The 27,009-nt window shown below is 42.1% G+C and overlaps 1 protein-coding gene across 3 annotated transcripts in view; it reads left to right on the forward strand.

Moving 5' to 3' along the window:
* The first annotated feature begins 6,824 nt into the window (after window positions 1-6,824).
* Window positions 6,825-27,009, forward strand: part of waplb (WAPL cohesin release factor b) — a 52,696-nt gene continuing 32,511 nt past the window's right edge. The window contains exons 1-2 of one of the 3 annotated variants that reach the window (XM_046356692.1): window positions 6,825-7,199; window positions 7,961-8,445. In XM_046356692.1, the coding sequence (XP_046212648.1) occupies window positions 7,983-8,445 (463 nt within the window). In that variant the 5' untranslated portion in view covers window positions 6,825-7,199; window positions 7,961-7,982. The remainder of the gene's footprint in view (window positions 7,200-7,960; window positions 8,446-27,009) is intronic. The other 2 variants (XM_046356691.1, XM_046356693.1) reach the window with 2 other exon arrangements.

Genomic DNA, 27,009 nt, shown 5'->3' on the forward strand with positions numbered 1-27,009 from the left:
CCTGTCAGGTTGCTTGATGAGGTAATTGACCGGTGAGACCCTTTTCATTACCTCGTAGGGCCCCCTCCACTGCGCCAGCAAGCGATGTTCGGCCGTGGGCACAAGCACCATCACTTTCTCTCCCACGGTGAACTCACGGGGGGTCGCAGATTTATCATAGGCCCGGCCTTGGGTCCTTTGGGCCTTCTCCATATGCTCCTTGACTATGGGCCACACTGCTGACAGGCAGTCTCTCATCAGGGTAACGTGTTCTATTGTGGATCGAAAGGGGCATGGTTGGGTCTCCCAGGTCTCCTTGGCTAAGTCGAGGATTCCTCGACAGGGTCTGCCATAGAGCAATTCAAACGGCGAGAATCCAGTGGATGCCTGAGGTACTTCTCGCAGGGCAAACATTAAGTGTGGGAGGAGCATGTCCCAGTTTTTCCCATCTCGGGACACCACTCTTCTCAACATGCTTTTAATTGTTTTGTTCAAGCGTTCACACAACCCATCTGTTTGAGGGTGGAATATGCTTGTACGTATCTGTTGAACCTGATATAACCGACACAAGTCCTTCATCAACCGGGACATGAACGGGGTTCCTTGATCGGTTAAGATCGTCTTGGGAAGGCCCACACGAGAGAACATCAGGAATAATTCCTTGGCAATTCCCTTTGACGACATGTTACGCAGGGGTATGGCCTCCGGGAACTTGGTAGCATAATCTATAACCACTAGGATGTACTCGTGTCCTCTGGCGGATTTTGGGAGGGGTCCTACGAGGTCCATAGCTATGCGTTCAAAGGGAGTCTCTATGATGGGGAGAGGAATCAAAGGGTTACGTTGGTGTGGCCTTGGGGCTGTACGTTGACATTGATCACACGTCTTACAATACCTGGCCACATCTCGGGTGACACGGGGCCAATAGAATCTCTGCATGATTCTGTCAATAGTCTTGTCTCGTGCCAGGTGTCCTCCTAGGACGTGGGAATGGGCTAACTGTAGAACTGTATCCCTGTAGGGTCTAGGCACCATTAGTAATTCCTGGTTTTCCCCCCTTCGTCGTACGACCCAGTATAAGAGACCCCGCCTGATTGCATAGTAAGGAAGAGGGGCTCACCTGATCCGTCGACGTTCCTCCCGTCGATCACCTTCACCTTCCTCATGGCCTCCCTTAGGTCTGGGTCTCTATGCTGCGAGGTGCCGAACTGTCCCTTTAATTCCTGGGGCAGGTCAACCTCAGTAGAGGGATGTGGAGGTTGTTCCACATCCCCATCAGGGGAGACCGAGGAGAATCCCTTCCAGGTTCCCTCCTCGGATGGAGCTTCAAATATATCCCTTAGTGCCTGGTTGCTCCTTCCTTCCTGCGTTGTGTATAACCCTTCACAGGTGTCTTCATCGGTGGTTTCCTGGAATATCTGTCGTAAACGTTGGGTCGCTATTTCTTCCTCTGCAGTAGAGGACGAGGACGCGGCTACGTCTCCTTGTAGTACTACTACCTCGGGCTTGGAGATTCTCTTCTTTCCTGTCCCCCTTCTTCCCGTGCATAACGTCATCTGCCGAAGCTCCTTATATAGGGGACAGTCTCTCCCGATCAATAATGGCACCTTCAGCTGGGGCACTTTCCTGCCCTGACTGTACACCTTCCTTTTGGAGTGAGAATAGGCAGATTCACAGTGGGGTAATAGTGGGTGTCTCCATGGATACAGGATACGGCTACTTTGTCTGGTAGCAGTGTTGCGGAGGTCACCATCCGCTCCTCTACTAACGTAACCATACTTCCCGAGTCGAGAATAGCTACCACATCTTGTCCTTCAACTCGCACCAGAATCTCTGAGGCTGGGGCTATCTCTGCTAACCAACAGTGTTGATCCTGCCCCCTCAAAACGGGATGTGTGGGGGTAGGCAGTGACGACTCCGTGACCATGGGCTCATCCTTGCTAGGACATTGTGGGGCATAGTGGTTGGGAGACTGACACTTATAACACCGACCCGGCTGTGTGGTGGCTGACTTCTCCCACCTCCGGGGGGGCTTGGACGTTTCGGTGGCGGGCACGCCGGGGTGAGTCGTGGTACGGGATTGGACGACTCCTTCCGTTCCTCCTTGTCACTTTTTAACAACTCCCCTGTAGACCGATATGTTTCCACCGCCTGGGCTATTTCGTCGGCTGACAACGGGTTGGCTTGCCCCACAACCCTTTTTAAGTCACTGGGTAATTCTCTCAATATCTTGTCCACTACGAGAGTCTCTATCACATGTCCTACTCCCTTTCCAGGTTCTAGCCACTGTTTTGTCAGTCGTATTAAGGCGAAGATCTGGGCACGGACGGGTTGATCAGCTGTATAGGTCCATTGATGGAACTTTACAGCCCTATCTCTGGCAGTCAGCTGGTACCGGGACAGGATCTCGGTTTTTAGTCGCCCATAGTCCGCAGCTTCGCGGGAATCCAGGTCAAAATAGGCTTCCTGAGCCACCCCGGTCAAAAGAGGAGCTAATGCGCTAGCCCATTCTGTGGGCGGCCACTCTTCCAAGGTGGCCGTCCTTTCGAAGGTCATGAGGAAGGCCTCAATATCATCCTCCTTGGAGAGACGAGATAAGATGGCGTGAGCAGCCGCTCTTGGCCTAACTCTAGGTTCTTCTCGTCGACTCAGCTGTTGTTGCAGGAGTTCTATGGTTGTCTGCTGTGCCGTGATCAATTGTTGTAGTAGGGCGTTATCCATCGTTCTTGAATGGTTCCTCCGGGTCTTCTGGAAGAATATTAATTTACTCACTTATCCTTGTGTCACTCGTCCACCTAATGCCCGCATCCTCCACCAATGTGAGCGTACCAAGTAATTAGGCGTCACTCTAAAGCGGGAAGGTGGAATAAACGAGTCAGGAGTAGGTTTTTCTGATTGAACATGGTTCTCTATTGAGGGTATTTTGTCAACAAAAACATGAACATAATCAATGAAAAATCTTCCAAGGAAAAAAAACACATCTTCTTCTCCAGATGAAACAAGAACACAATAGGATAATCTTTAAACTACAACAAACATAAATCATGGGTTTGTCACCATCTTCCTGGTTCTTTCAGCACAGCTTCTCTCTCTCGGTGGCCATCTTCCAGAGATAGTTTCCCCTCCTCTGCTGGTTCCATTCTCTCTTTTATAGGGGAAGGAGAGTATCTCATTAGTACCGTCAGCTGTGCTTAATTGACTCTGGTTACCTGGTCTCCCATGCTTTGTTGGGCTACTATCCATGAGCCCAGCCTGCCCTCTAGTGGTCCTTCCACATTATGTTTTCGAATAACATCCCCAAGAGGTAAAATGTATAGTGAAAACAATAGTGGTCATAAAACGGAACCTTGAGGAACACCGAAATTTACAGTTGATTTGTCAGAGGACAAACCATTCAGAGACAAACTGATATCTTTCCGACAGATAAGATCTAAACCAGGCCAGAACATGTCCGTGTAGACCAATTTGGGTTTCCAATCTCTCCAAAAGAATGTGGTGATCGATGGTATCAAAAGCAGCACTAAGGTCTAGGAGCACGAGGACAGATGCAGAGCCTCGGTCCGATGCCATTAAAATGTCATTTACCGCCGTCTCAGTGCTATGATGGGGTCTAAAACCAGATTGAAGCATTTCGTATACATAGTTTGTCTTCAGGAAAGCAGTGAGTTGCTGCGCAACAGCCTTCTCTAAAATTTTTGAGAGGAATGGAAGATTCGATATAGGCCGATTAGTTTTTTATATTTTCTGGGTCAAGGTTTGGCTTTTTCAAGAGAGGCTTTATTACTGCCACTTTTAGTGAGTTTGGTACACATCCAGTGGATAGAGAGCCATTTATTATGTTCAACATAGGAGGGCCAAGCACAGGAAGCAACTCTTTCAGTAGTTTAGTTGGAATAGAGTCCAGTATGCAGCTTGAAGGTTTAGAGGCCATGATTATTTTCATCATTGTGTCAAGAGATATAGTACTAAAACACTTGAGCGTCTCTTGATCCTAGGTCCTGGCAGAGTTGTGCAGACTCAGGACAACTGAGGTTTGGAGGAATACGCAGATTTAAAAAGGAGTCCGTAATTTGCTTTCTAATAATCATAATCTTTTCCTCAAAGAAGTTCATGAATTTATCACTGCTAAAGTGAAAGTCATCCTCTCTTGGGGAATGCTGCTTTTTAGTTAGCTTTGCGACAGTATCAAAAAGGAATTTTGGATTGTTCTTATTTTCCTCAATTAAGTTAGAAAAATAGGATGATCGAGCAGCAGTAAGGGCTCTTCGGTACTGCATGGTACCGTCTTTCCAAGCTAGTCGGAAGACTTCCAGTTTGGGGTGGCGCCATTTCCGTTCCAATTTTCTGGAAGCTTGCTTCAGAGCTCGGATATTTTCTGTGTACCAGGGAGCTAGTTTCTTATGTGAATTGTTTTTAGTGTCATCGTTGTCGCCCTAAGGATTCCCCTTCACACCAGCGACAAAAAAAAAGGACTGTTTGGAAAGTGTGACAAACCCCCCTTTCCCCCCCGGCAAACTCTCTCCGATATGAACAGAGAATCGAGATGTTCTACTAGCGACAGGTGATTATTACGCACGCAAGGATTGGCACACTGTTCCATGAAATGTAATTGATCTGTGTAACCATATTATTATCATAGGGATCATGTCTAGGACTACACATTAGGCCCCTTGTCAAAAAGCCTTTCCAGTAGATGGCAGTGAAATGATTTGACTCTCAACTTCATGTCACAAGACTATGTGGGGCCCAACAACTTCAGTCAGGACAGAAATGAAGGGAGGGATATTATCTCCAAGTAATTCACAGCTGGGTATCAATTCATTTGAAAAGAACAGAATTACCACCTCTCTAGCTGAAACTTGATCAGGTCAAACAGAAGTGCACACGTACCCAAATATATTCACATTTCAAACATGAAAAGTGGGTGTGGATAGGCCTCCAACACAACGTAGTTACTGTATACAAAATGTACTTCACACATCAAAGATGTAAGAAATAATCATGTGCAGGCTACATGTATGAACCACAGAATATTCAGCTATCCGGTGAATGGGAACCTACAACAGTAAATATTTATGTTTAAAACATACTCAGCTGCCCACATGACCATAAACAAACATTTTTTAAATGACACTGACTGTTTTTTTTTCTCTCCAGAGGAATGATACTCTGACAAGGTATCTGGGGATGTATGTTCTGGTGGGATGCGTAATTTAATGGAACTGGTCCATCAAACTATGCCTCTCCATAAAACCATCACTTATTTCATTGTAGGCCTATAGACTTCTCTAGGACAGGTGGACACATTTTCATCTACTTTATGGTAGACTGTCTTTCACGTTAGAATGCACTTTATTTGGGGCTAATTTGTGGCTATTGACAGGGTCTTCAGGTGTTGTTCCCCTCCTTGTCACTGTAGGCTAATTGTTACTTTGGGATCTAGGCCAGCACCTAGTCAAAAGTGCCATATAAATGTAATTTGATGATTTATTTCAGTACCAAATTTCACTACAGTTCCCATACTTATTTCATTCCACTAGCTTTGATGACACCCCCCCCCCCCCAAAGAGGACACCTCTCACCAACAGTCCAATGGTCCTTGCTATTCAGAATTGTTGGGACATCCCTACCCCATTGAAGTTCAAATTTAAAATGGTTAGGGTAAGGGTTAAAGGTCCAATGCTGTATCAAATCAATATCAAATCATTTCTGGGTAACAATTAAGTAACTTAATGTGATTGTTTGCAATTAAAATGGTCAAAAATAGCTTCTTAGCAAAGAGTAATTTCTGAAGCAACAATTTTGCTTGGTCTGTCTGGGGATAACCTAATGTGGTAGTCAAAAAATAAATGTCTGAAACTTTATCCCCTACATACTGGTCTTGACCTTCTCTTCTGCACTATTCAACCAATCCAGTAAATGTGGAGGAGGAGCTAAGATGGAGTGTTGTCTTTTTCCAAAAGCAGAAGTTGTGTCACAGGCTCTCTTTCCATTTCTCCTGAAAACCAGAACATCCAGTTATTGGGGACTCCTCTGTGATGTACCAGGCAGGCCAAAACTATGTCTTCACCAAAACAGGAAAACATTTAAGGTGGTATTTTCAAACAGCTCTTATAAATGGCATTATCATTTCCACAGTAGCCTATTATTCCAAACTCACTGTGTGGAAATATAAAACACAGAAAAATCAAGTTTTTGACTGCACTGGGCCTTTAAGGTTCGGGTTAGGTAAGGGAAAGGGTTAGGGCAGGAGTTAGTGTTTAGGGTAGGGACGTCCCAAGGATCCCGGAGAGCACTTTCCAAAGTCCAATGAAATAAAAAGTTGTTCAGGTGTTCTCGGCTTTCGAACCAATCACAAGGAAGAATAGTGCTTCGCCGCGATAGTTCTCCGTCACATTCAAAGATCTCTCTTCCTGATTGGACCACACTGTACTTGCAGTGACGTGACAGTGAGAGGGTTCGATTAATCTCGTCCGGGCGTGCGTGTTGGCTAGGTTTGCACCGGCTGAAAGTTGATTTCATTCGATTTGGAAATGGGCTGCCTCCCGGCCGTGAACCAGGTAACCGCTCTGTACGACGGTGAATTGGGCTCAAAACAAAAGTGACGTAATTAAGTAAGTGTAGTAATCAGTATGATTCTGTGTTTTCTCTTGCAGAAGGGATTTGCTTAGACAAAAACGCTTTGTCTGCTTTCCAAATAAAAAAATTGTTTGAAAATTCCGACATTTATTTTATGGAAAAGATGCAACATGCCGGCTTGTTGACAACATGACGGAGTGGGGCAGATTACTGTTTGATTTAAGAGGGCGCTCCTATTTCCCAGTTTAAACCCGATGACATGACGGGCCATTGACCGGTTCAAGCTGAGACAGGGTAAAATAACTCCCTCAATGCCGTTGGAAGCAAAAAGACGAGGGAGGGGGAACTCGAATGGAAGGCGTCGGTGCAACACAGAGGAGACAATCGAGTTTGATAGAGCTTTAAAAAATGAATATATCAGACGTAAAACCAACATTATCAAAATAACATTGTTACCCAGGATACACGGGACTTTTTACAGTATTTGACTGTCCCATATATGTCATTACTACAGGCAGTTGAGCCTTGTTTATATTGTTTTGCAAGCGAGCTTTGAACAGGGTCGGGAGGCCCAATCTGGTGCGGGAAGCGGCCGCCTTCTTCGGAGTGTTGTTGAGTGGTTCGGTCTTTTCGCGCACCAAGTAAGTGAGGCGGTTGTATATTCAATGCAATTTTGTGAAATATACACAGATTTTCAAACCACTTAACCTTAAAATCAATGTGAGAATTGGATGTCATCTAATCATGTTGCGTCTGTTAGCCTGAGCCAGCTAGCTAACGTAAGCTAGCTAGCTACTAGCCAAGTTAACGTAAGCTAGCTATTTACTGTAACTGGCTGCATTATTTTAGATTTTTTTGCGGGAATTGTTTACGTTATGTGGCTAGTTAGGTAGCCAGCCTCGACTGTGTCACCCGAAGCTAGTGTCTAGTTAGTTAGAACATTAGCTATCTAGCTAATTGATCTAGGTGGCTAACATCGTAACTAGCTAGCCATATGGGTCTGTTTTGGTTGTTGAACACTGAAATACTAACGTTAGCTAGTAGTATGTAGTTACTATATTATCCCAGCTTAACGTTAGACACACTTGTTTCTTTTAATACAGTTAGCTGATTGATTTAGTTGATGTTTACCTAATGTTATAGTGTCTAAGTTAATGGGGATGTATTGTACTTAACTGCACATTGCGTTAGCCACTTCCAGAGTAGTCGGAGCCTCAGTTTGCTGAACCTGAAAATGAAGGATCACACGGTAGAAAAAAAACTGGTGAAATGACAGCTTCCAAATAACCCCCTTAGTCCAGATTTATTACATGAAAACATTACAGTAAACGTAATTGTTTTGATGAGAAATGGCATAATGATGACTGCAAATAATGCATTTGATATTTTGTACTCATCGCAGAGAATATGAAACAGGTGTCACGATGACGTCCAGATTTGGTAAAACCTACAGCCGTAAGGGAGGCGACGGCTCATCATCCAAGTTCGACGAGGTCCTGTCCAACAAGAGAGCCACGCTCAGCACCAAATGGGGCGAGACGACATACAAGGCCAAGGTGAGTTCCAAGCGCCCCGGCCCGAAGACTGAGGTGGCAGAGCAGCCCAAGAGGCCCAAACTCTCCAACGAGAGCTCCGAGGACCCTTTTGGGTTTGACAGCGATGAGGAGTCCAAGACGGTCACCTCTCGCATCCCACAGGCAAAAGTCTCCCCAGTCAAGCCGGCATCCACAGAACTGCCCCTGACAGGGAGGCCAGGCTTGTCCCTGGAGTCCAGCAGCAGAACCAGCCTTGCTCCAAGTAGAGCAACCTCTAGTCTGGGGATTGATAGAACCCAACTGAGGGTCACAGAGGACACAGCCAGGTTCTTCAACACCACCCCCACAACAGGTAGGAGGACACTCATGTTGCAAAGTAGGACTAATAATACATTGTAGAATGTTCGATGGGGACAGAAGACTTTGGCTTCCAGAGGGTGTAGGGTCGAATACATCTAAATATTGTGCATGCATGGAATTTTCCTCTGCCTTGCGATTTGGCAGTTTTGTATTTGTTAGAGATTCTCTGGTGCTTTTGTAGACTTTTTAGCCATTACTGAAAGTAGTGTTTACCTGCCAAAAGTGGTCCCCGAAAATTGCTTAGAAAGTCTCATATGTGCCCCAAGTCATTGCTGTCTCTCCCTCTGACGTGTGCATCTTGCTAGTTGTCACTCAAATGACAAGGGGCTGATGCTCATTAGCAAGAACCTCAAATTGCTAGGGGTTGGCCCACGAGGGGGAAAATAGCACAGCTTCCAGAAAAAGCCACTTTCAAACAAGGGATAATTGCAGCTAATTGAGAAGACTGCTCATAGGTTATGCATGTATGAACTACACATTGACACACCGAGCCCAAATACTGAGTTGTCACAAGTTCTGGAGCATGTCTTTAAGATGAAATATTGTGTGCCAAGTCAGCCATCCCTAGTTACAATTATTGAAACAGATTGATTTCCTGTAATTCATTAAATGCGAATGAATACAATGTAATTATAGGTACTAAATATTTTGATTGTCCTTAGATTTAGTGATCCAATCCTGAGCAGTAAAGAAGACAGTTTTTCTAGTGAGGTACCAAGTAATATGCATAATTATTAAATTAGGATGCAATTGTCTCTTAATTTCAGACCATATGTCATCCACCCATCTGATTTAGTCATCAGATTGGTAGCTGACCTCATGATTCAGACGAGTGGACATTTTTTAATGCAACACCCTACCTTGTGACAATTTACCACTTTGCAAACACTGTTAGCTTTTGACTTTGGAAAAGTTTCCCAACTCTTGGAACAGACAAACCTATAATCTGTCTCTGTGTCTTTGGAGCAGGCTTCAACAGGCTCCCATGAGTGAGTTTAGCTCACCCTTTGGACTGGAATATTGGGGACAAACTGTCAGCCTGGCAGGCTCTCGTGGATTACTTCCAAAGCGCGTTCGCTGGGGAGATGCAAACCCATCAGAATGTGCAGTCTTTATGTTGACTCGCTTCACTAATATAAAACCAGTCCACCTGACAGGGGTAGCCTCGTTTTTAGGAGGCCGGCTTCTCTGTGGCAGGTGGTTATGATTGTATTCAGCATTGCTAAAGGCGCCCGCATATTAGGTTGTTTGCCTCTAGCAGAACTCGGCTAGGCGACACAAACGTCTGTGCCTCGCATACTCCCTAAAGACCTTTCACTTGAGAAACAAAAAGGGGCAATATTGCCGTTTGTCCCTCTTGAGCAATCATAGCAACAGCCAGAAACCCTTCCTCAAAATGAATCCAAGACAAATCAAGAAATCTGTCATTTTTATGTTTTTGCTGAGGTTTTAGTCGTGCAATTTTACATCCACCTAAGATGTTTGGTACAGTATTTCTCAAGTGAAAAAATCTCTCGTTGGATGACAAGAATCGCTTCACTGAAGAATCCCGTACATAGTTCCCACTCCTACTAGGTGCCGTAGTACTGTTGGCCAATCAGACGTAGGGATGCAGGCTTCGCCAACCAAACTTCTAAATCAAACCTGCTGAACACCAATGGACGACAACTTCAAATTTCGTCGTAATATATGCGCCAAATGTTTCAACTTGGACGCATGGAACAGGCTTAAGTAGACACGCTGAATGTAATTTACTGCATCAAGGCAGCAACTTGTTGCTCTAGTTACGGGCCCGCTTCAATGCAATGCTGCTTGCTGGTGTGTGCCTTGTCCACCACAAAACAGTATTGCATAATTTTACATCCCTGCATATTTGCTGTATGCCCTACAGTTAATTCCCAAAATAATAGCATATTTGCTGTATGCCTTACAGTTAATTCCCAAAATAATAAGGGATACAAAGTATATTGAAAGCGGGTGCTTCCACACGGGTGGGTGATTCTCATGAAACCAGTTTTTAAAATGTCTGTCAGATTGAGTTGCAAAACCATGATGCATTTAAAAAAATCAACTGTCATCAGGACTGAGATGTAGGTTTTGGAAGTGTCGAATTTTAAATACATTTTACACCTGACTCTACATTTTCACCCCATTCTCATTACCGAAATGGGTCAAAATCCTTTAGCAAAACCACTTTTGAATAAAACAATGTTGCTATAGTTTGTCCATAAATCATAAAAATGGTATACTAGTTGAAGTTTACATTTACTCTAATATTAATTACATAGTGTTTATGGACATGTAATTAAGTAACACTTTCTCCCATTCCTGTAAACTCCAGTCAGTTAAAAAATATATTTTTTTATTCACCTATGATGCATTGTCGAGATCAAGTATTCCAAAACTGGGGTATGCGCAATGCTGTCGGGGGTACGCCAAATAAAATTAAAATAGTATTTTTTTCCAAACAGTCCATTTATATTTTCCAACGGGGCTATACATTTGGGTGAGGTAGCCTCGTCCCCCTGCCAAAATAAAATTAACCATCTAGTGTTCAGTGAAATAAACAATGTAAATTACAGGTAGCCTAGTCAAATAATTAACATCCAATCACGTTAACCATTACTCTCTCATGGTAATTCCACTAATAGTCCGTATGTAGCTGAACATAGCTGCTGCTCATTCCATTAGCTTTAAAAATGGATAAATGGTTTAAAAAAAGACATACCAGTGTTACTGGTAGTTCTGCTACTACCAGCAGTACTGCACCTGTCGGCGACAAGTTCAGCTTCCATGAGTACATCCAATGCTATCATCAGTAATTCTACATTTGTTATTAGCCCGGCAAGCATGGACACTGACAGCTGTGAATCTGATGCGGCCCGAAGAGCTACTGTCCCCTTACCCGGGAAAGCACAGAACAACAGACAGGGACGTTGGACCATCGAAGAGGGGCAAATATGATGAACTACATTGATTGATTTGGGGTTCACTTATTAGGAGTAGTGCCTTTCTTCAGCCACGATGTGTTTATGTGCAAAAGTACTATCTCACAACTCACCAAAACCTTCACTCTTGCGCAGACATTTTAGAAACAAAACATGCGAGAATTAAGACTTGAGTAGTACGACATGTATAAAGGCAACAGATACTATTTAATGAGATGGGGCTAGAAGCATCTTACATGGTGATCTACCGAGTGGCTAGGACAGGCAAGCCCCATACTATTGTGGTGGACTTAATTCTTCCTGCTCCTGCAGATATGGCTGGGACCATGCTGGTGGAAAAGGCCAAAAAATCTATACAGACAATGCCTTCATCAAACAACACTGTTCCATGATACATGCGTGACATGGCAGGAGATGTTTTGAAACAATTACTACATTGCATGCAAGCCAGTGAATTCTATGCGTTTACAGCTGAAGAGTCAGATGTGGTGGGCACAGCTCCTGGTATATCTGTCACATTTATGGGGGGTCAATTAAGGAAGACCTCTTCAGGACAACATGATTTTTTTTTTTTTGTACTGGACAGCTTTGACATCAAATGGCCTTTGGTGGTAAAGATGTGTTGGTATCTGTACTGATGGTTCAAAAGCCATGACAGGGAGACATAGGAGTGGTAACGCACATGCAAGCAGTTGCTTCCGACGCCACTTTGGTACACTGCAGCATCCACCGAGAGGCTCTTGCTGCCAAAGGAATGCCTGACAGCTTGAAAGACGTTTTGGACACGACAGTGAAAATGGTTACCTTTGTTAAAGCAAGGCCCCTGAACTTGTGTATTTTCTGCACTTTGCAATGATATGGGCAACGACCATGTAACGCTTTTACAACATACAGAAGTGCGCTGGTTATCAAGTTTTGAATTGAGACGAGCTTAACGTTTTTTTGCTGACCATAATTTTCACTTGTCTGACCGCTTGCATGATGATGCGTTTCTCACACAACTGGCCTATCTGGGTGATGTTTTTTCTCACATAAATGATCTCAATCTAGGATTAAATGGATATCAGAAACTATATATTTTTTTATTTATTTCACCTTTATTTAACCAGGTAGGCTAGTTGAGAACAAGTTCTCATTTACAACTGCGACCTGGCCAAGTTAAAGCATAGCAGTGTGAACAGACAACAACACAGAGTTACACATGGAGTAAACAATAAACAAGTCAATAACACAGTAGAAAGTCTATATACATTGTGTGCAAAAGGCATGAGGAGGTAGGCAATAAATAGGCCTCAGGAGCGAATAATTACAATTTAGCAGATTAACGCTGGAGTGATACATGATCAGATGATCATGTGCAAGTAGGGCTACTGGTGTGCAAAAGATCAGAAAAGTAAATAAATAAAAACAGTATGGGGATGAGGTAGCTAAATTGATGTACAGCTGCAGCGATCGGTTAGCTGCTCAGATGGCAGATGTTTAAAGTTGGTGAGGGAAATAAGTCTCCAACTTCAGTGATTTTTTTTTTTTGCAATTCGTTCTAGTCACAGGCGGCCAAATGAGGTGTTGGCTTTAGGGATGATCAGTGAGATACACCTGCTGGAGCGCGTGCTACGGGTGGGTGTTGCCATCGTGACCAGTGAACTGAGATAAGGCGGAGCTTTACCTAGCATGGACTTGTAGATGACCTGGAGCCAGTGGGTCTGGCAACGAATATGTAGCGAGGGCCAGCCGACTAGAGCATACAGGTTGCAGTGGTGGGTGGTATAAGGTGCTTTAGTAACAACAGGTGGCACTATGATAAACTGCATCTAGTTTGCTGAGTAGAGTATTGGAAGCTATTTTGTAGATGACATCGCCGAAGTCAAGGATCGGTAGGATAGTCAGTTTTACTTGGGTAAGTTTGGCGGCGTGAGTGAAGGCTTTGTTGCGAAATAGAAAGCCGGCTCTAGATTTGATTTTGGATAGGAGATGTTTGATATGAGTCTGGAAGGAGAGTTTACAGTCTAGCCAGACACCTAGGTACTTATAGATGTCCACATATTCTAGGTTGGAACCATCTAGGGTGATGATGCTAGTGGGCGTGTGGGTGCAGGCAGCGAACGGTTGAAAGCGCGGGACAAAATTGAGGCTATGATGAAGAATTTGGAGCTCTTAGTCTGCATTAACAAGGACAACACACAGGTCTTTCCATCATTGTATGATTTTTTTTGTGTGCACAGGTACTTTCCCGAAATGGATGACACAAACCGGATTTGTTCTCTATCATGCCTTTGCCTCCAGTCCACTTACTGATATCTGAACAAGAGATTCTCATCGAAATTGCAACAAGCGGTTATGTGGGAATTTAATTGAATCCGAAGCCAGTGCCAGATTTCTGGATAGGGCTGCGCGCTCAGAGTATCCTGCCTTGGCAAATCGCGCCGTTAAAACACTGGTGCCCTTTGCAACCATGTACCTATGTGAGAGGATTCTCGGCCCTCACTAGCATGAAAACTAAATACAGACACAGGCTGTGTGAAATGATTTTAAGACAGACTCTCCAATACAACCCCAACATTGCAGAGTTATGTGCCTCCTTTCAAGTCCATTAACCTGTGGTGAGTTACAGTGGCTTCTGAAAGTATTCACCCCTCTTGGCATTTTTCCTATTTTGTTTCCTTACAACCTGGAATTAAAATATATTTTTTTAAGGGGTTTGTATCTTTTGATTTACAGAACATGCCTACCACTTTGAAGATGCAAAATATTTTTTGTGACACAAAAAATAAGACTCCTGAACTTGAGCACACGTAACTATTCAACCCCCCCCCCAGAGTCAATACTTTGTAGAGCCATCTTTTGCAGCAATGACAGCTGCAAATCTCTTGGTATGTCTCTATAAGCTTGGCACATCTAGCCCCTGGGGGTCTTGCCCATTCTTCAAGGCAAAACGGCTCCAGCTTCAAATCGGATGGGTTCCGCTGGTGTACAGCAGTCTAAGTCATACCACAGATTCTCTATTGGATTGAGGTCTGGGCTTTGACAAGGCCATTCCAAGACATTTCCCCATAAACACCTTGAGTCTTGCTTTAGCAGTATGCTTAGGGTCATTGTCCTGCTGGAAGGTGAACCTCCGTCCCAGTCTCAAATCTCTGGAAGACTGAAACAGGTTTCCGTGTATTTAGCGCCATCCATCATTCCTTCAATTCTGACCAGTTTCCCAGTCCCTGCTGATGGGAAAACTTCCCCACAGCGTAATGCTACCACCACCATTCTTCACTGTGGGGATGATGTTCTTGGGTTTATGAGAGGTGTTGGGTTTGCGCCATACATACCGTAATTTCCGGACTATAAGCCGCTACTTTATTCCCACGCTTTGAACCTCGCGGTTTATACAATGACGCGGCTAATTTATGGATTTTTCGAGTCGATAAGACGTTGGAAACAGCAGCGTGAGGAACTGACTCAGTGCAAAAATACAACAACAGCTTTCAGAGGGAAGAAAAGCAGATGGCCCAAAGTATTTGCAGCCACTCGACATCAGTGTAAATCGTGCATTTTAAGGTGGCGCTCCTTGTTCAGTGGGAGGCTTGGATGACAAGTGGGGAAAAATCCTTCACTAAAACGGGCCGCAGGCGAAGAGCATCTTATGGTCAAGTCTGCCAGTGGGTCCTGACAGCGTGGAGCATTGTCAAAAATCCACTATCATCAACTGGTTTCGAAAGGCTGGACTGCGGTGTGTTGAAGGGGCAGCATGAGCTCAGCGGGGTATTTGCCTCCGGATGAAAGTGATGAGAGCAACAATGAGAACGATCCAACATCGGATGAAGCAATTCTGAGGCTTTTCAACTCCGACACCGAAGGAGATGACTTCAGTGGTTTCAGTGCACAGGAGGAGGAAGATGGTGACCAATGACTTTCTTGGTAGGCTACTGTTTAAATTTGTTACAAGCAGTGTTTCGTTAAAGCCTATTTATTTTTGTTACAACGCCGTGTTTCGTTTAGAGGCTGTGTAATGTTAATTTGTTTCAATGTACCGGTAGGCACCTGCGGCCTATAGACATGTGCGGCTTATTTATGTACAAAATACATTTAAAAAAAATAATAATTCAGTGGGTGCGGTTTATATTCGGGTGCGCTTAATAGTCCAGCAATTACAGTAGCGTTTTCCTTGATGGCCAAAAAGCTCAGTTTTAGTCTCATCTAACCAGCGTACCTTCTTCCATATGTTTGGTGAGTCTCCCACGTGCCTTTTGGCAAACGCATACAGTGGGCCAAAAAAGTATTGTCAGCCACCAATTGTGCAAGTTCTCCCACTTAAAAAGATGAGGCCTGTAATTTATCATAGGTACACTTCAACTATGACAGACAAAATCACATTGTAGGATTTTTAATGAATTTATTTGCAAATTATGGTGGAAAATAAGTATTTGGTCAATAACAAAAGTTGATCTCAATACTTTGTTAGCATTGACAGAGGTCAAACGTTTTCTGTAAGTCTTCAAGGTTTTCACACTGTTGCTGGTATTTTGGCCCAGTCCTCCATGCAGATCTCCTCTAGAGCAGTGATGTTTTGGGGCTGTTGCTGGGCAACACTGATTTCAACTCCTCCAAAGATTTTCTATTGGGTTTGAGATCTGGAGACTGGCTAGGGCACTCCAGGACCTTGAAATGCTTCTTACGAAGCCACTCCTTCGTTGTGTTTGGGATCATTGTCATGCTGAAAGACCCAGCCACGTTTCATCTTCAATGCCCTTGCTGATGGAGGGAGGTTTTCACTCAATCTCACGATACACGGATCAGTCGTCCTGGTCCCTTTGCAGAAAACCAGCCCCAAAGCATAATGTTTCCACCCACACGCTTCACAGTAGGTATGGTGTTCTTTGGATGCAACTCAGCATTCTTTGTCCTCCAAACACTACAAGTTGAGTTTTTACCAAAAAGTTATATTTTGGTTTCATCTGACCATATGACATTCTCCCAATCTTCTTCTGGATCATCCAAATGCTCTCTAGCAAACTTCAGACGGGCCTGGACATTTACTGGCTTAAGCAGGGGAACACGTCTGGCACTGCAGGATTTGAGTCCCTGGCAGCGTAGTGTGTTACTGATGGTAGGCTTTGTTATTTTGGTTCCAGCTCTCTGCAGGTCATTCACTAGGTCCCCCCGTGTGGTTCTGGGATTTTTGCTCACCGTTCTTGTGATCATTTTGACCCCACTGGGTGAGATCTTGCGTGGAGCCTCAGATCAAGGGAGATTATCAGTGGTCTTGTATGTCTTCCATTTCCTAATAATTGCTCCCACAGTTGATTTCTTCAAACCAATTTGCTTACCTATTGCAGGTTCAGTCTTCCCAGCCTGTTGCAGGTCTACACTTTTGTTTCTGGTGTCCTTTGACAGCTCTTTGGTCTTGGCCATAGTGGAGTTTGGAGTGTGACTGTTTGAGGTTGTGGACAGGTGTCTTTTATACTGATAACAAGTTCAAACAGGTGCCATTAATACAGGTAACAAGTGGAGGACAGAGGAGCCTCTTAAAGAAGTTACAGGTCTGTGAGAACCAGAAATCTTGCTTGTTTGTAGGTGACCAAATACTTATTTTCCACCATAATTTGCAAATTAAATCATTAAAAATCCTACAATGTGATTCTCTGGATTTTTTTCTTATTTTGTCTGTCATAGTTGAAGTGTACCTATGATAAATTACAGGCCTCATTTTTTAAAGTGGGATAACTTGCACAATTGGTGGCTGACTAAATATTTTTTTCCCCCAATGTGTTTGCTTATTTTTTTTCTTTGAGCAAATGGCTTTTTTTCTGGACACTTCCGTAAAGCTCAGCTCTGTGGAGTGTATGACTTAATGTGGTCCTATGGACAGATACTCCAATCTCCGATGTGGAGCTTTGCGGCTCCTTCAGGATTATCTTTGGTCTGATTAATGCCCTGCTTACCTGGTATGTTAGTTTTGGTGGGTGGCCCTCTTGGCAGGTTTGTTGTGGTGCCATATTCTTTCCATTTTTTAAATAATGGATTTAATATTGCTCCTTGGGATGTTCAAAGTTTCTGATATTTTTTAAATAACCCAACCCTGATCTGTACTTCTCCACAATTTTGTCCCTGACCTGTTTGGAGAGGTCCTTGTTCTTCATTGTGCCGCTTGCTTGGTGGTGTTGCAGAATCTGGGACCTTTCAGAACAAGTGTATATATACTGAGATCATGTGACACCTAGATTGCACACAAGTGTACTTCATTTAACTAATTATGTGACTTCTGAAGGTAATTGGTTGCACCAGATCTTTAGGCGCTTCATAGCAAAGTGGGCACCACTTGTCTGTTTTTGAATTGGAAAGTTTTTATTTTTTTCACTTCACCAATTTGACTTTTGTGTCCATTACATGAAACCAAATAAAAAATTTACTTAAATGAAATGTTGTAATGCAACAAAATAGTGACAATTCCCAAGGGGGTGAAAACTTTTGCAAGGCGCCGTATTCACTATTTTTGATGAACAAATTAAGTTTCATGTGTAAGATGGATAAATAAAGAGCAAACTTATTTATTATTATTCGTGCCCTGGTCCTATAAGAGCTTTTTGCCACAACCTGGCTCGTGGGAAGTGACAAACTCGCACTCATGGCAGGCTTACAATGATGGGGAAAAAACATCTGAGAGTGCACTGACCCTGGTGGGGTTACGCAGCTGGAGGTTGAATATTTGAAGGGGTATAGGACTATAAAAAGTTTGGGAGTCACTGATCTAGAGGATGATGTTACGTTAATTTATTTGCTTAAATGCATTCAGAATTATGTTCTCCAACACTCCCTTTATCCCACTTGGCCTTCTCATTACCAACATTGTCAAATTGGGGAGGAAAGTCAATGTTTTTATTTGAGAATTTCTATAATTTCATTTAAAAAATTCTTTTCAGTGTTATGTTTAACTTTGGCCTTTTTCATTAGGGGATCAATGTTACTTTTTTGGACTGCGAGAACTGTTACGGTAATGAGAATTTTGTGAATGTTCTTAATGTATAGTATCTGATTAAAAAAAAAGTTATTAAATAAGAGTATATATTGTAATCTCAGTGAAAAATGACACTTGAGGAAAACAGTTGTGAGATTGACCCCAGTGTGGTGTCTTAAGTAATTTGGGGTACATTAAGCAATTAACATCCCATCATGCTTAGGGTCATGTATAAAAATGCTGGGCAGGCCATTATTTTTGGCTACCCTATGGCGGCATAGCCAATGTCCTCAATCAAGTTTATACTGCAGCGCATTAAGGTACATGTTTGGCACATTGCGTCATCGCAAGGGGGAGTTAGAAAACTGATAATGCTTCTGTGTTTGGTGTTAACTTTTGGTGCAAGGTGCTAATGTTTCTTTCCTCACTAAATTAATGACGTGAATGGGTAATTGAAACCAGATAAAAACTGATAATTGTGCACTTGAGTTTGAAGGAACTGAATGATGAAGGGTGATTTGAATTTCGAACAAAGATGTAAGAACTGCTCTTCCTCTGTCTCACACGCACATCACTTTTTTTTAACTGGACTGTAGGCTATCACTTAAAAGAACCGGTACTCTACTTTTATTGTATATACACGTTGTTTCCTTTATTTTGGCAGTTACCTGTATCATATGAAATTGTCCAGTGTTGGTGATCGTGTGCCCGCCTGTTCTTGCTTTTAGCTGATAGTAGTGGAACCCGGTGTGGTCGCCTGCTGCAATAGCCCATCCATGACGAGGACCGACGGGTTGTGCATATACAGAGATGCTGTTCTGCACACCACTTGTACTGCGCTGCTATTTGCCTGTTAGCTTGCACGATTCTTGCCATTGTCCTTCGACTTCTCTCACCAACGCGCTGTTTTCGCCCACAGGACTGCCGCTGACACATTTGTTGCACCATTCTCGGTAAACTGTAGACACTGTCATGTGTGAAAAGCCCAGGAGGCCGTCTGTTTCTGATGCGCCTGACACCGACAAACACAGCATGCTCAAAGTCTCTTAGGTCACTAGTTTTGCCCAATCCAATGTTCAATCAATCAGTAACTGAATGCCTCTATCTGCCTGCTTTATAAAGCAAGCCACGTGACTCACTCTGTGAATGGGGTATACCTAATAAACTGGCCACTGTGTATATTCTTTCAGTCTATAAGAACTGAAAGTATCAATCATTTGCACATTTAGCAACATCACTGCCACGTTCCTACACAAACCCAGGATATCCTCTAAGGCCCAGTGACACTTGTCCACCCGTAGAAACTCATTGTTTGGCTGGCTGGGAAGTCAATCCGAGCAGACCAGAGATTATAGGACATTTTTCAGAGCCAGAAATTGGTAATGATGGTAATACTTATTGAGCTCCATTAAGGATTCATCAAGCTTAGTGTTCCGTTCTTTTTTAATGTGGCTAATCGTTTATAAGCTTAATTTGACCACAAAAAAGGATAACTGAGGCGCTCAGTGATGGTGACGAAGGTGTGATCGTCTCTGTGTTGAGTGCCCAGACACTGAGAGAGGGTAGTCTCAATCCCTCCAAAGGACCGACTGCATAATGAACAAGGTCTGTTACATCTCTGGTTGGATTCTAAATCAGGCATTTTCTCAGTCAGATGATTTCTCAAGTGCAAAGGATTTGGAAATAATAAAACGTTCCCATTAAAATAATTTACATAGGAGGTAGGGAAATGCCAAACACAGCCCGTTCATTAAATGGCTTGGCATTCCCAGCAAAAACCACAACACCATGAAATAACTAGTTATTTTGAAGTCATAAATGTAAAGAGCGAGGATGTACCATCTCTCTTGTGATATGGTTTTTCTCATAGAGTAGGCCTAACCAAGCTCAGTGAAGGTCAGGATTATTTGTGAAACAGCTTTTTAATTGTTTGCATATTTCATTATGTCAGAAATGCAAATAACTAGCTGCTTTGTATGATATCCATCCAAACTTCGCTGAATTCCCTTGGATGAAAAGCTTAAATTCCATTTTGGACCTGTCAGTGATGAAACATCTAGGTGTCGGTGATGAAACCTCTAGGTGCACCTCTCCAAAGTGTGCACAGTTCCTAAGTAATTTCAACACACTTTCATGGCTAAAAAAGATTAATGTAATCAATGCGGTGCCTATTAATTTCTCATCGTATCACAGCGTACTTCCATTTTGCCAAATGGGTGATTTAACAAAAACGCATTTGTGAAAAAAGCACAATCGTTAAACAAATGTTCCTAACCATAAACATCAATACACAGAAGTATATATTTTAAACCTGCTTATTTAGTTCAAATACATTAATGTTAGCAGGCAATATTAACTACTCTTGCATTCGGTGCAAGCAGAGTCGGGGTATATGCAACTGTTTGGGCCACCTGGCTCGTTGCAAACTGTGAAGACCGTAATTCATTTGCCAGAATTTTACATAATTATGACAACATTGAAGGTTGTGCAATGTAACAGTAATATTTAGACTTGGTTGCCACCCGTTCGATAAAATACAGAATGGTTCCGTATTTCACTGAAAGAATAAACATTTTGTTTTCTAAATGATAGTTTCTGGAATTTACCATATTAATGACCAACTGCTCCTATTTCTGTGTTTATTATAATTAAGTCTATGATTTGATAGAGCAGTCTGTCTGAGCGTTGGTAGGCAGCAGCAGGCTCATAAGTATGACTAAATAGATTTGATTTATGTATTTTAAGTAAAAATAAGTGTTCATTCAGTATTGTTGTAATTGTCCTTATTACAAATATATAAAAAACCTCAGATTAATCTCTTTTTTTTTGGTCCTCCAATCGGTCAAACTATACTTGTGACAAATACAATTTGATTTGTTTGATGTAGTTACATGCGCCGAATACAACAGGTAGACCTTACAGTGAAATGCTTACTTACAAGCCCTTAACCAACAATGCAGTTAAGAAAAATATTTTTAAATATTTACAAATAATAATAACATTTAGTGAGGCTATATACAGGGGGTACCGGTACAGAGTCAATGTGCGGTACACAGGTTAGTCAAGGTAATTGAGGTAATATGTACATATAGGTATAGTGACTGACTACGCATGAGTAGCAACTTTCAACCTGCTCCACTACAGCCCTGTCGCTGAGAATGGGGGCGAGCTCAATCCTCATTTTCCTGTAGTCTACAATCATCTCCTTTTTGTCTTGTTGAGGGAGAGGTTGTTCTCCTGGCATCACACTGCCAGGTCTCTGACCTCCTCCCTATAGGCTCTCATCGTTGCATAGTCGGCAAACTTAATGATGGTGTCGTGATCATGAACGTCGACACTGATATGGAAATGTAGAGTGCACATTTGGACTAATGGGTGTTTGGCTTGCTTGAATGACATCAAAGCAGTATTTATTATAATCCTCAATGTCTCATCTTTCAAAATATATTGAGTTCTCTTAATTTACAGCATTTGCCTCATTCAGACAAAACATTTGCAAAAGTTGCCCAATTAGAGGGAGGGATGGGGGCTTGTCGCATGGGGTGCTCAGAATAGCTGTCAGTAAAAATCCAGTCAGAGCTTTGAGCTCTGATGTAATTTATATAATGTTACTGTACAGCCACTGTGTTCCAATTTAGGCACTAATCAGTTAACAAATCTGCCATTTTTCAATCTGTGTAAGGGTTAACCTCTTACCCCCACCCGACACGCAGGCGTCCCATCTAGACATCTGGAAATGCAAATGCGCTACGCTAAATGCTAATAGCACTCATTAAAACTCAAACGTTCATTAAAACACACATGCAGGGTACTGAATTAAAGCTACACTCGTTGTGAATCCAGCCAACAAGTCAGATTTTTTAAATGCTTTTTGGCGAAAGCATGAGAAGCTATTATCTGATAGCATGCAACACCCCTAAAGACCCGCAGGGGACGTAAACAAAATAATTAGCATAGTCTGCTCTACACAAAATGCAGAAATAAAATCTAAAACATTCATTACATTTGACCATCTTCTTTGTTGGCACTCCTAGATGTCCCATAAACATCACTATTGGGTCTTTTTTCCGATTAAATCGGTCCATATATAGCCTAGATATCGATCTATGAAGACTGTGTGATCAAGGAAAAAAACAGCGTTTTATAACGCAACGTCATTTTTTTAAATTAAAAAAGTTGACTATAAACTTTCACAAAACACTTCGAAATACTTTTGTAATGCAACTTTAGGTATTAGTAAACGTTAATAATCGATCAAATTGATCAGGAGGCGATGTATATTCTATAGCTGTACGTCTTGAAATAATGTCCGGTTAAATCTCAACCAAAATATCCGGTCGGAGACCGGAAGAAATGGGCTCTCTCTTGTCCGTTTGACCAAGAAACAAATCCTAGGCAAATGACAAGACTGTTGACATCGTGTGGAAGCTGTAGGTATTGCAACCTCGGCTCCAGGTAATGTGGTTTCTATTCAACAATACATTCAAGTGGCGCATTGATATATTTTCCAGTTTTCAGTAATCAGATTTTCCTGCGCTTTTCGATGAAACACACGTTCTGTTATAGTCACAGCCGTGATTTAACCAGTTTTAGAAACGTCTGAGTGTTTTCTATCCACACATACTAATCATATGCATATACTATATCCCTGGCATGAGTAGCAGGGTGCTGAAATATTGTGCGATTTTTAACAGAATGTTCAAAAAAGTAGGGGGTAGGATCAACAGGTTAAAGGGATAGTCCAATCCAGAATGAAACTCCTGTCAATTTGGTGGTGTCAGTGGTCACAACCATTTTCTGTCAAGCTCACTGAGTCAAAATGCAAGCCGAGATCTATCGTTTAGATTTGTTTTTAACATGACTTCAAAAATGTAAGCCTATACAACATGAACCTATTTAAAAACAGTACCTTAGCAATGAGGTTTGTGCTGTAGGCTATTGGCCCAATACAATATCACTGCATTTTGGCTTTGCTTGAATTGCCCTGCACATGTTTTAAGGACCATACATTTGTTTTTATATAACAATTAAGAAAAAAATTGGATGAGAATTTGAGGTAGGCTATATAATCACACCGGTAATAGAGCATCTGTTGTAGTTCTTGTGAGGCACAGCTAAGTGAGAATACATTTGAAATAATTTGCTTTCCTACTCATTCATTGCAGTGCTGGTTGTAGCGCAAGTGTAGGAAAACAACTGCATTTTATGGCTTATAAAATGTTGAATAAAAGTCTGTGCTGAGTAAGAACTTAAACATGAGCTCACTCATAAAAACAGCAGCTCTTTGCTGTATTCGTTAACAGTTCTCTCTAGTCATGGTTTTAAACGTTTTTTGAAATCTCACAGTATCAACTTTGCTTTCGCTTGCTACGCTACTGCAGACATGGTAATGTGAGCCATCTGATTGGCCAGGGGTAGGCCCATAGTGCACTTGATTTTCTCTCCGGGTCTGCCGGGAAGGCAGTTGGTACCTTCAGACAAATTTAAATGTGAACACTTCGCCTACCTTGTTGCAGGGCGGCTGAATCGGGTGCACCTATAGGGAATGGCGCGAGACGAATAACTAAAAATAGGAAAGCTTTATCTTTGGTTTTGACAAATGCTTGGAGATCGACTAGGAATGCCTGGGAGAATGAGCAGTCGATCGCAATCAACCAGTTGGTGACGACTGGTCTATGTTCTATGAGTAGGTAAAGCATATATTTTCACCATGATTTAACTTCTAAGTCTAGGAAATCGTGGTATGCCATGTCATCACGGTGCTTAATCATATTCCCTATCACACTTCATAACGCTATTTACATTTAAGTCATTTAGCAGACGCTCTTATCCAGAGCGACTTACAAATTGAAGCATTACCTGCACTCCCGATCGCATCAGCTAGGGTTGGGCGGTATCCAGATTTCCTTACCGTGTCTTTGCCATTCCAAGATATACTGTATTAAACCTTCTGGTAAGCCCCAAACGTCACTTACCAGAAGTACGAAGGAATCTCCGTAGCGGATTTACTACTAAGACCGACAACCCAGCTCATAAAGTTATGCATCTCAAAACGCAGTTTGCGGCATTCACAAAGCAAATATTAGACAACATTAATTCCAGAGAGGATGGTTTCCAATCCCCACCCGTGCTTTGATTTTCGCACCGGTAGTTGTCGGGAGCGTTATAACTAGCAAGGAAACGTGCGCTAGCATAGATGGTAACTGACATGGCAGAGACGTTTCGCTAATACTGCCCTTCACAGAAAGTTGTTAGACTGTTAAATATTAGTAGGCCTATGTTAATTAATCAGTTATTGATATGTCATCTTGATATAGCTGTAGGCTGTCATGTGATGGTCAGCTCACCATTGACGAGACATGTTGAATTAATGGTAGCCTAATTGTCAGACCTGCTCTGAGTTGGAGTAGTCAGTTAGCTGAGGTAATGGATAATCAAAGTGAATATGTTTTTGGTTGCAATCAGTTTTGAAATCAGCATATTTTGCATTGTGGCTATCACAACCAAAGTACTAGGGATAGTGAATTGATGTTAGCTTTAGTGTTAGATTTAGCGTCAGCTAGAAGAAAAGTTGACCTACTACAAAGCTGAACGCTACCAGTATCATCTTGCATTATAAAGTGTTCTAGACTCTATGGACGTTGTTTTGCGACTAGGAATTAAGTTGAAACATTTTTACATGCTGTCAGATTATTCAAGTGCGTTCTGTGCAGCATGAGTGGGGAGCTAACATAATGCAGCCCAGACTCTCAATTCAAGCTAGCAATGAGTAAGTGGAGCATGTACGGTGCGTGCAGGCAGTGTTGCCAACTAATTTTTAGGGGAAGTTGCTAGAGGCAGGTATATTTTAAAATATATATTTTTTTAATAGTACGTATAACAATTTAAAAAAATCATTAAATCTGCCTATAACAGTATGTATACTGGTTTATTCCTTGAAGCTCTAAAATGAGGGAAGGGATACATACCTCAAGTCACCCAAATCCTTAGGAAGTATATTCAGATTAAAGATCAGAATACACATGCATGACAAATAGTGATTAGATGTGATTTGCATTTAAGAGAAATTTTGGATGATTAGGCAGGTCGATTTGTTTGCTAAAAGTTGCTAAATGACGTTGTGATATCATTGCGTAGTAACGTAAAACTGTGTCATTATGTAGAATACACTAACGTTATTCAAATTGGCTGGCCGTCTCGGTGAAAAATACGATTTGACATTCGTTTGTTTTAGATTTATCACATTTTTACTTGTAAAAGTAATATAAACAACACATTTTATATGATCAGATATTTTTAATTTTTAAACAACACATTTAATTATTTAACAATACACATGATTAAACAGTTACATTATTTTTTAAATATATTTTTTATCTAGTAAACCTACACATTCTGAACAATTATAGTTTTAAGCAGTGTATTGGTAGTTATCATGCCTGGCTGCAAAAGTGCATTGTGAGTGACGTCACCAGCAGACTCTCAGCTCGTGCACAGGCAGCTGCAGTCAGCCAACAATGATTTGCAATTTGCGGAAATTGCTGCTGGCCGGCTCCTGCCTGTGCACGAGCTGAGCGCTTGCTGCAGACGTCACTCACAATGCACTTTTGCAGCCAGGCACGTGTGTTGACTGAGTGTGTGACAGAGGAAATCGTTTGTCATTTGGAGGGGAAAATGTGTGGATTTTAGCGTTTGAGTCACTTTTCAAAAGTTGCTAAAAGTTCCAAATACATTTTTAAAAGTAGCTCAATGTGTTGCTTAGGTGCTGTTTTGGAAAAAAAGTTGCCAGGGTAGTCTGAAAAGTTGCTTAATCTAGCAACAAAATTGCTAAATTGGCATCACTGGATAAGGGGTAGGCTGTGCTGATACAGGCTTGATCCGTGAGACACATTTTGTGACTACATCTCTCAATTTCAGTTTTATGTACCATTTACAAGATTGGCTTTGTACATTTTATTAAAGTACAGACTCAGCTTCAAAATGGTACATTATAGTCGTGGGCTCCCGGGTGTAGGCCGTCATTGTAAATATACATTTGTTCTTAACTGACTTGCCTAGTTAAATTAAAATGAAGTTTAAAAAAAGTATACACTGCAGTTGGGGGAAACATGGGAAAGTTGTGCTTATTTCAAATGTGTTTCACACTGGCATCTTTTTTTAGTATGCCCATTCATGTTCACACCCTCTTAAGCCTTAGCGCCACCCATCTCTAAGTATTCATGTGAGGCCATATGCTACATTTTGTGGTTTTAAGGTAGTGTAGGAAACAAGGGGTGAAAGTAGTAGCCTACAATAAGGAACATATCCAGGTAAAAAATACGCTATATAGTCATTGGTCTATATCTGAACATGTTCTTTACATTTACTATATATCAAATCAGCCCCCAGACACATCTCGCTTAGTGGATGGGTCGCCATTGTCTAGACCTGTTCACACGTTCATGAACTAAAATAGATTGCCACATCACCCCCAGACACACCTGGCTAAGTTTATGGGTCATGTAATCATCTGGCTAAGTGGAGTATTTTGTTTAGACATCTAACGTAAACTCACTCACTTTTGTACATTGCCTTGGTCTGTACAATTGACCTTATTTTAGCGCCCCAAAAACACAATACTTCCAGATCAACTGTAATGTCAATACCATTGTAAAGCACAATTTCT

Source organism: Oncorhynchus gorbuscha, linkage group LG07 (assembly GCF_021184085.1).
Source record: "Oncorhynchus gorbuscha isolate QuinsamMale2020 ecotype Even-year linkage group LG07, OgorEven_v1.0, whole genome shotgun sequence".
In the NCBI taxonomy this organism is placed as follows: Eukaryota; Metazoa; Chordata; class Actinopteri; order Salmoniformes; family Salmonidae; genus Oncorhynchus; species Oncorhynchus gorbuscha.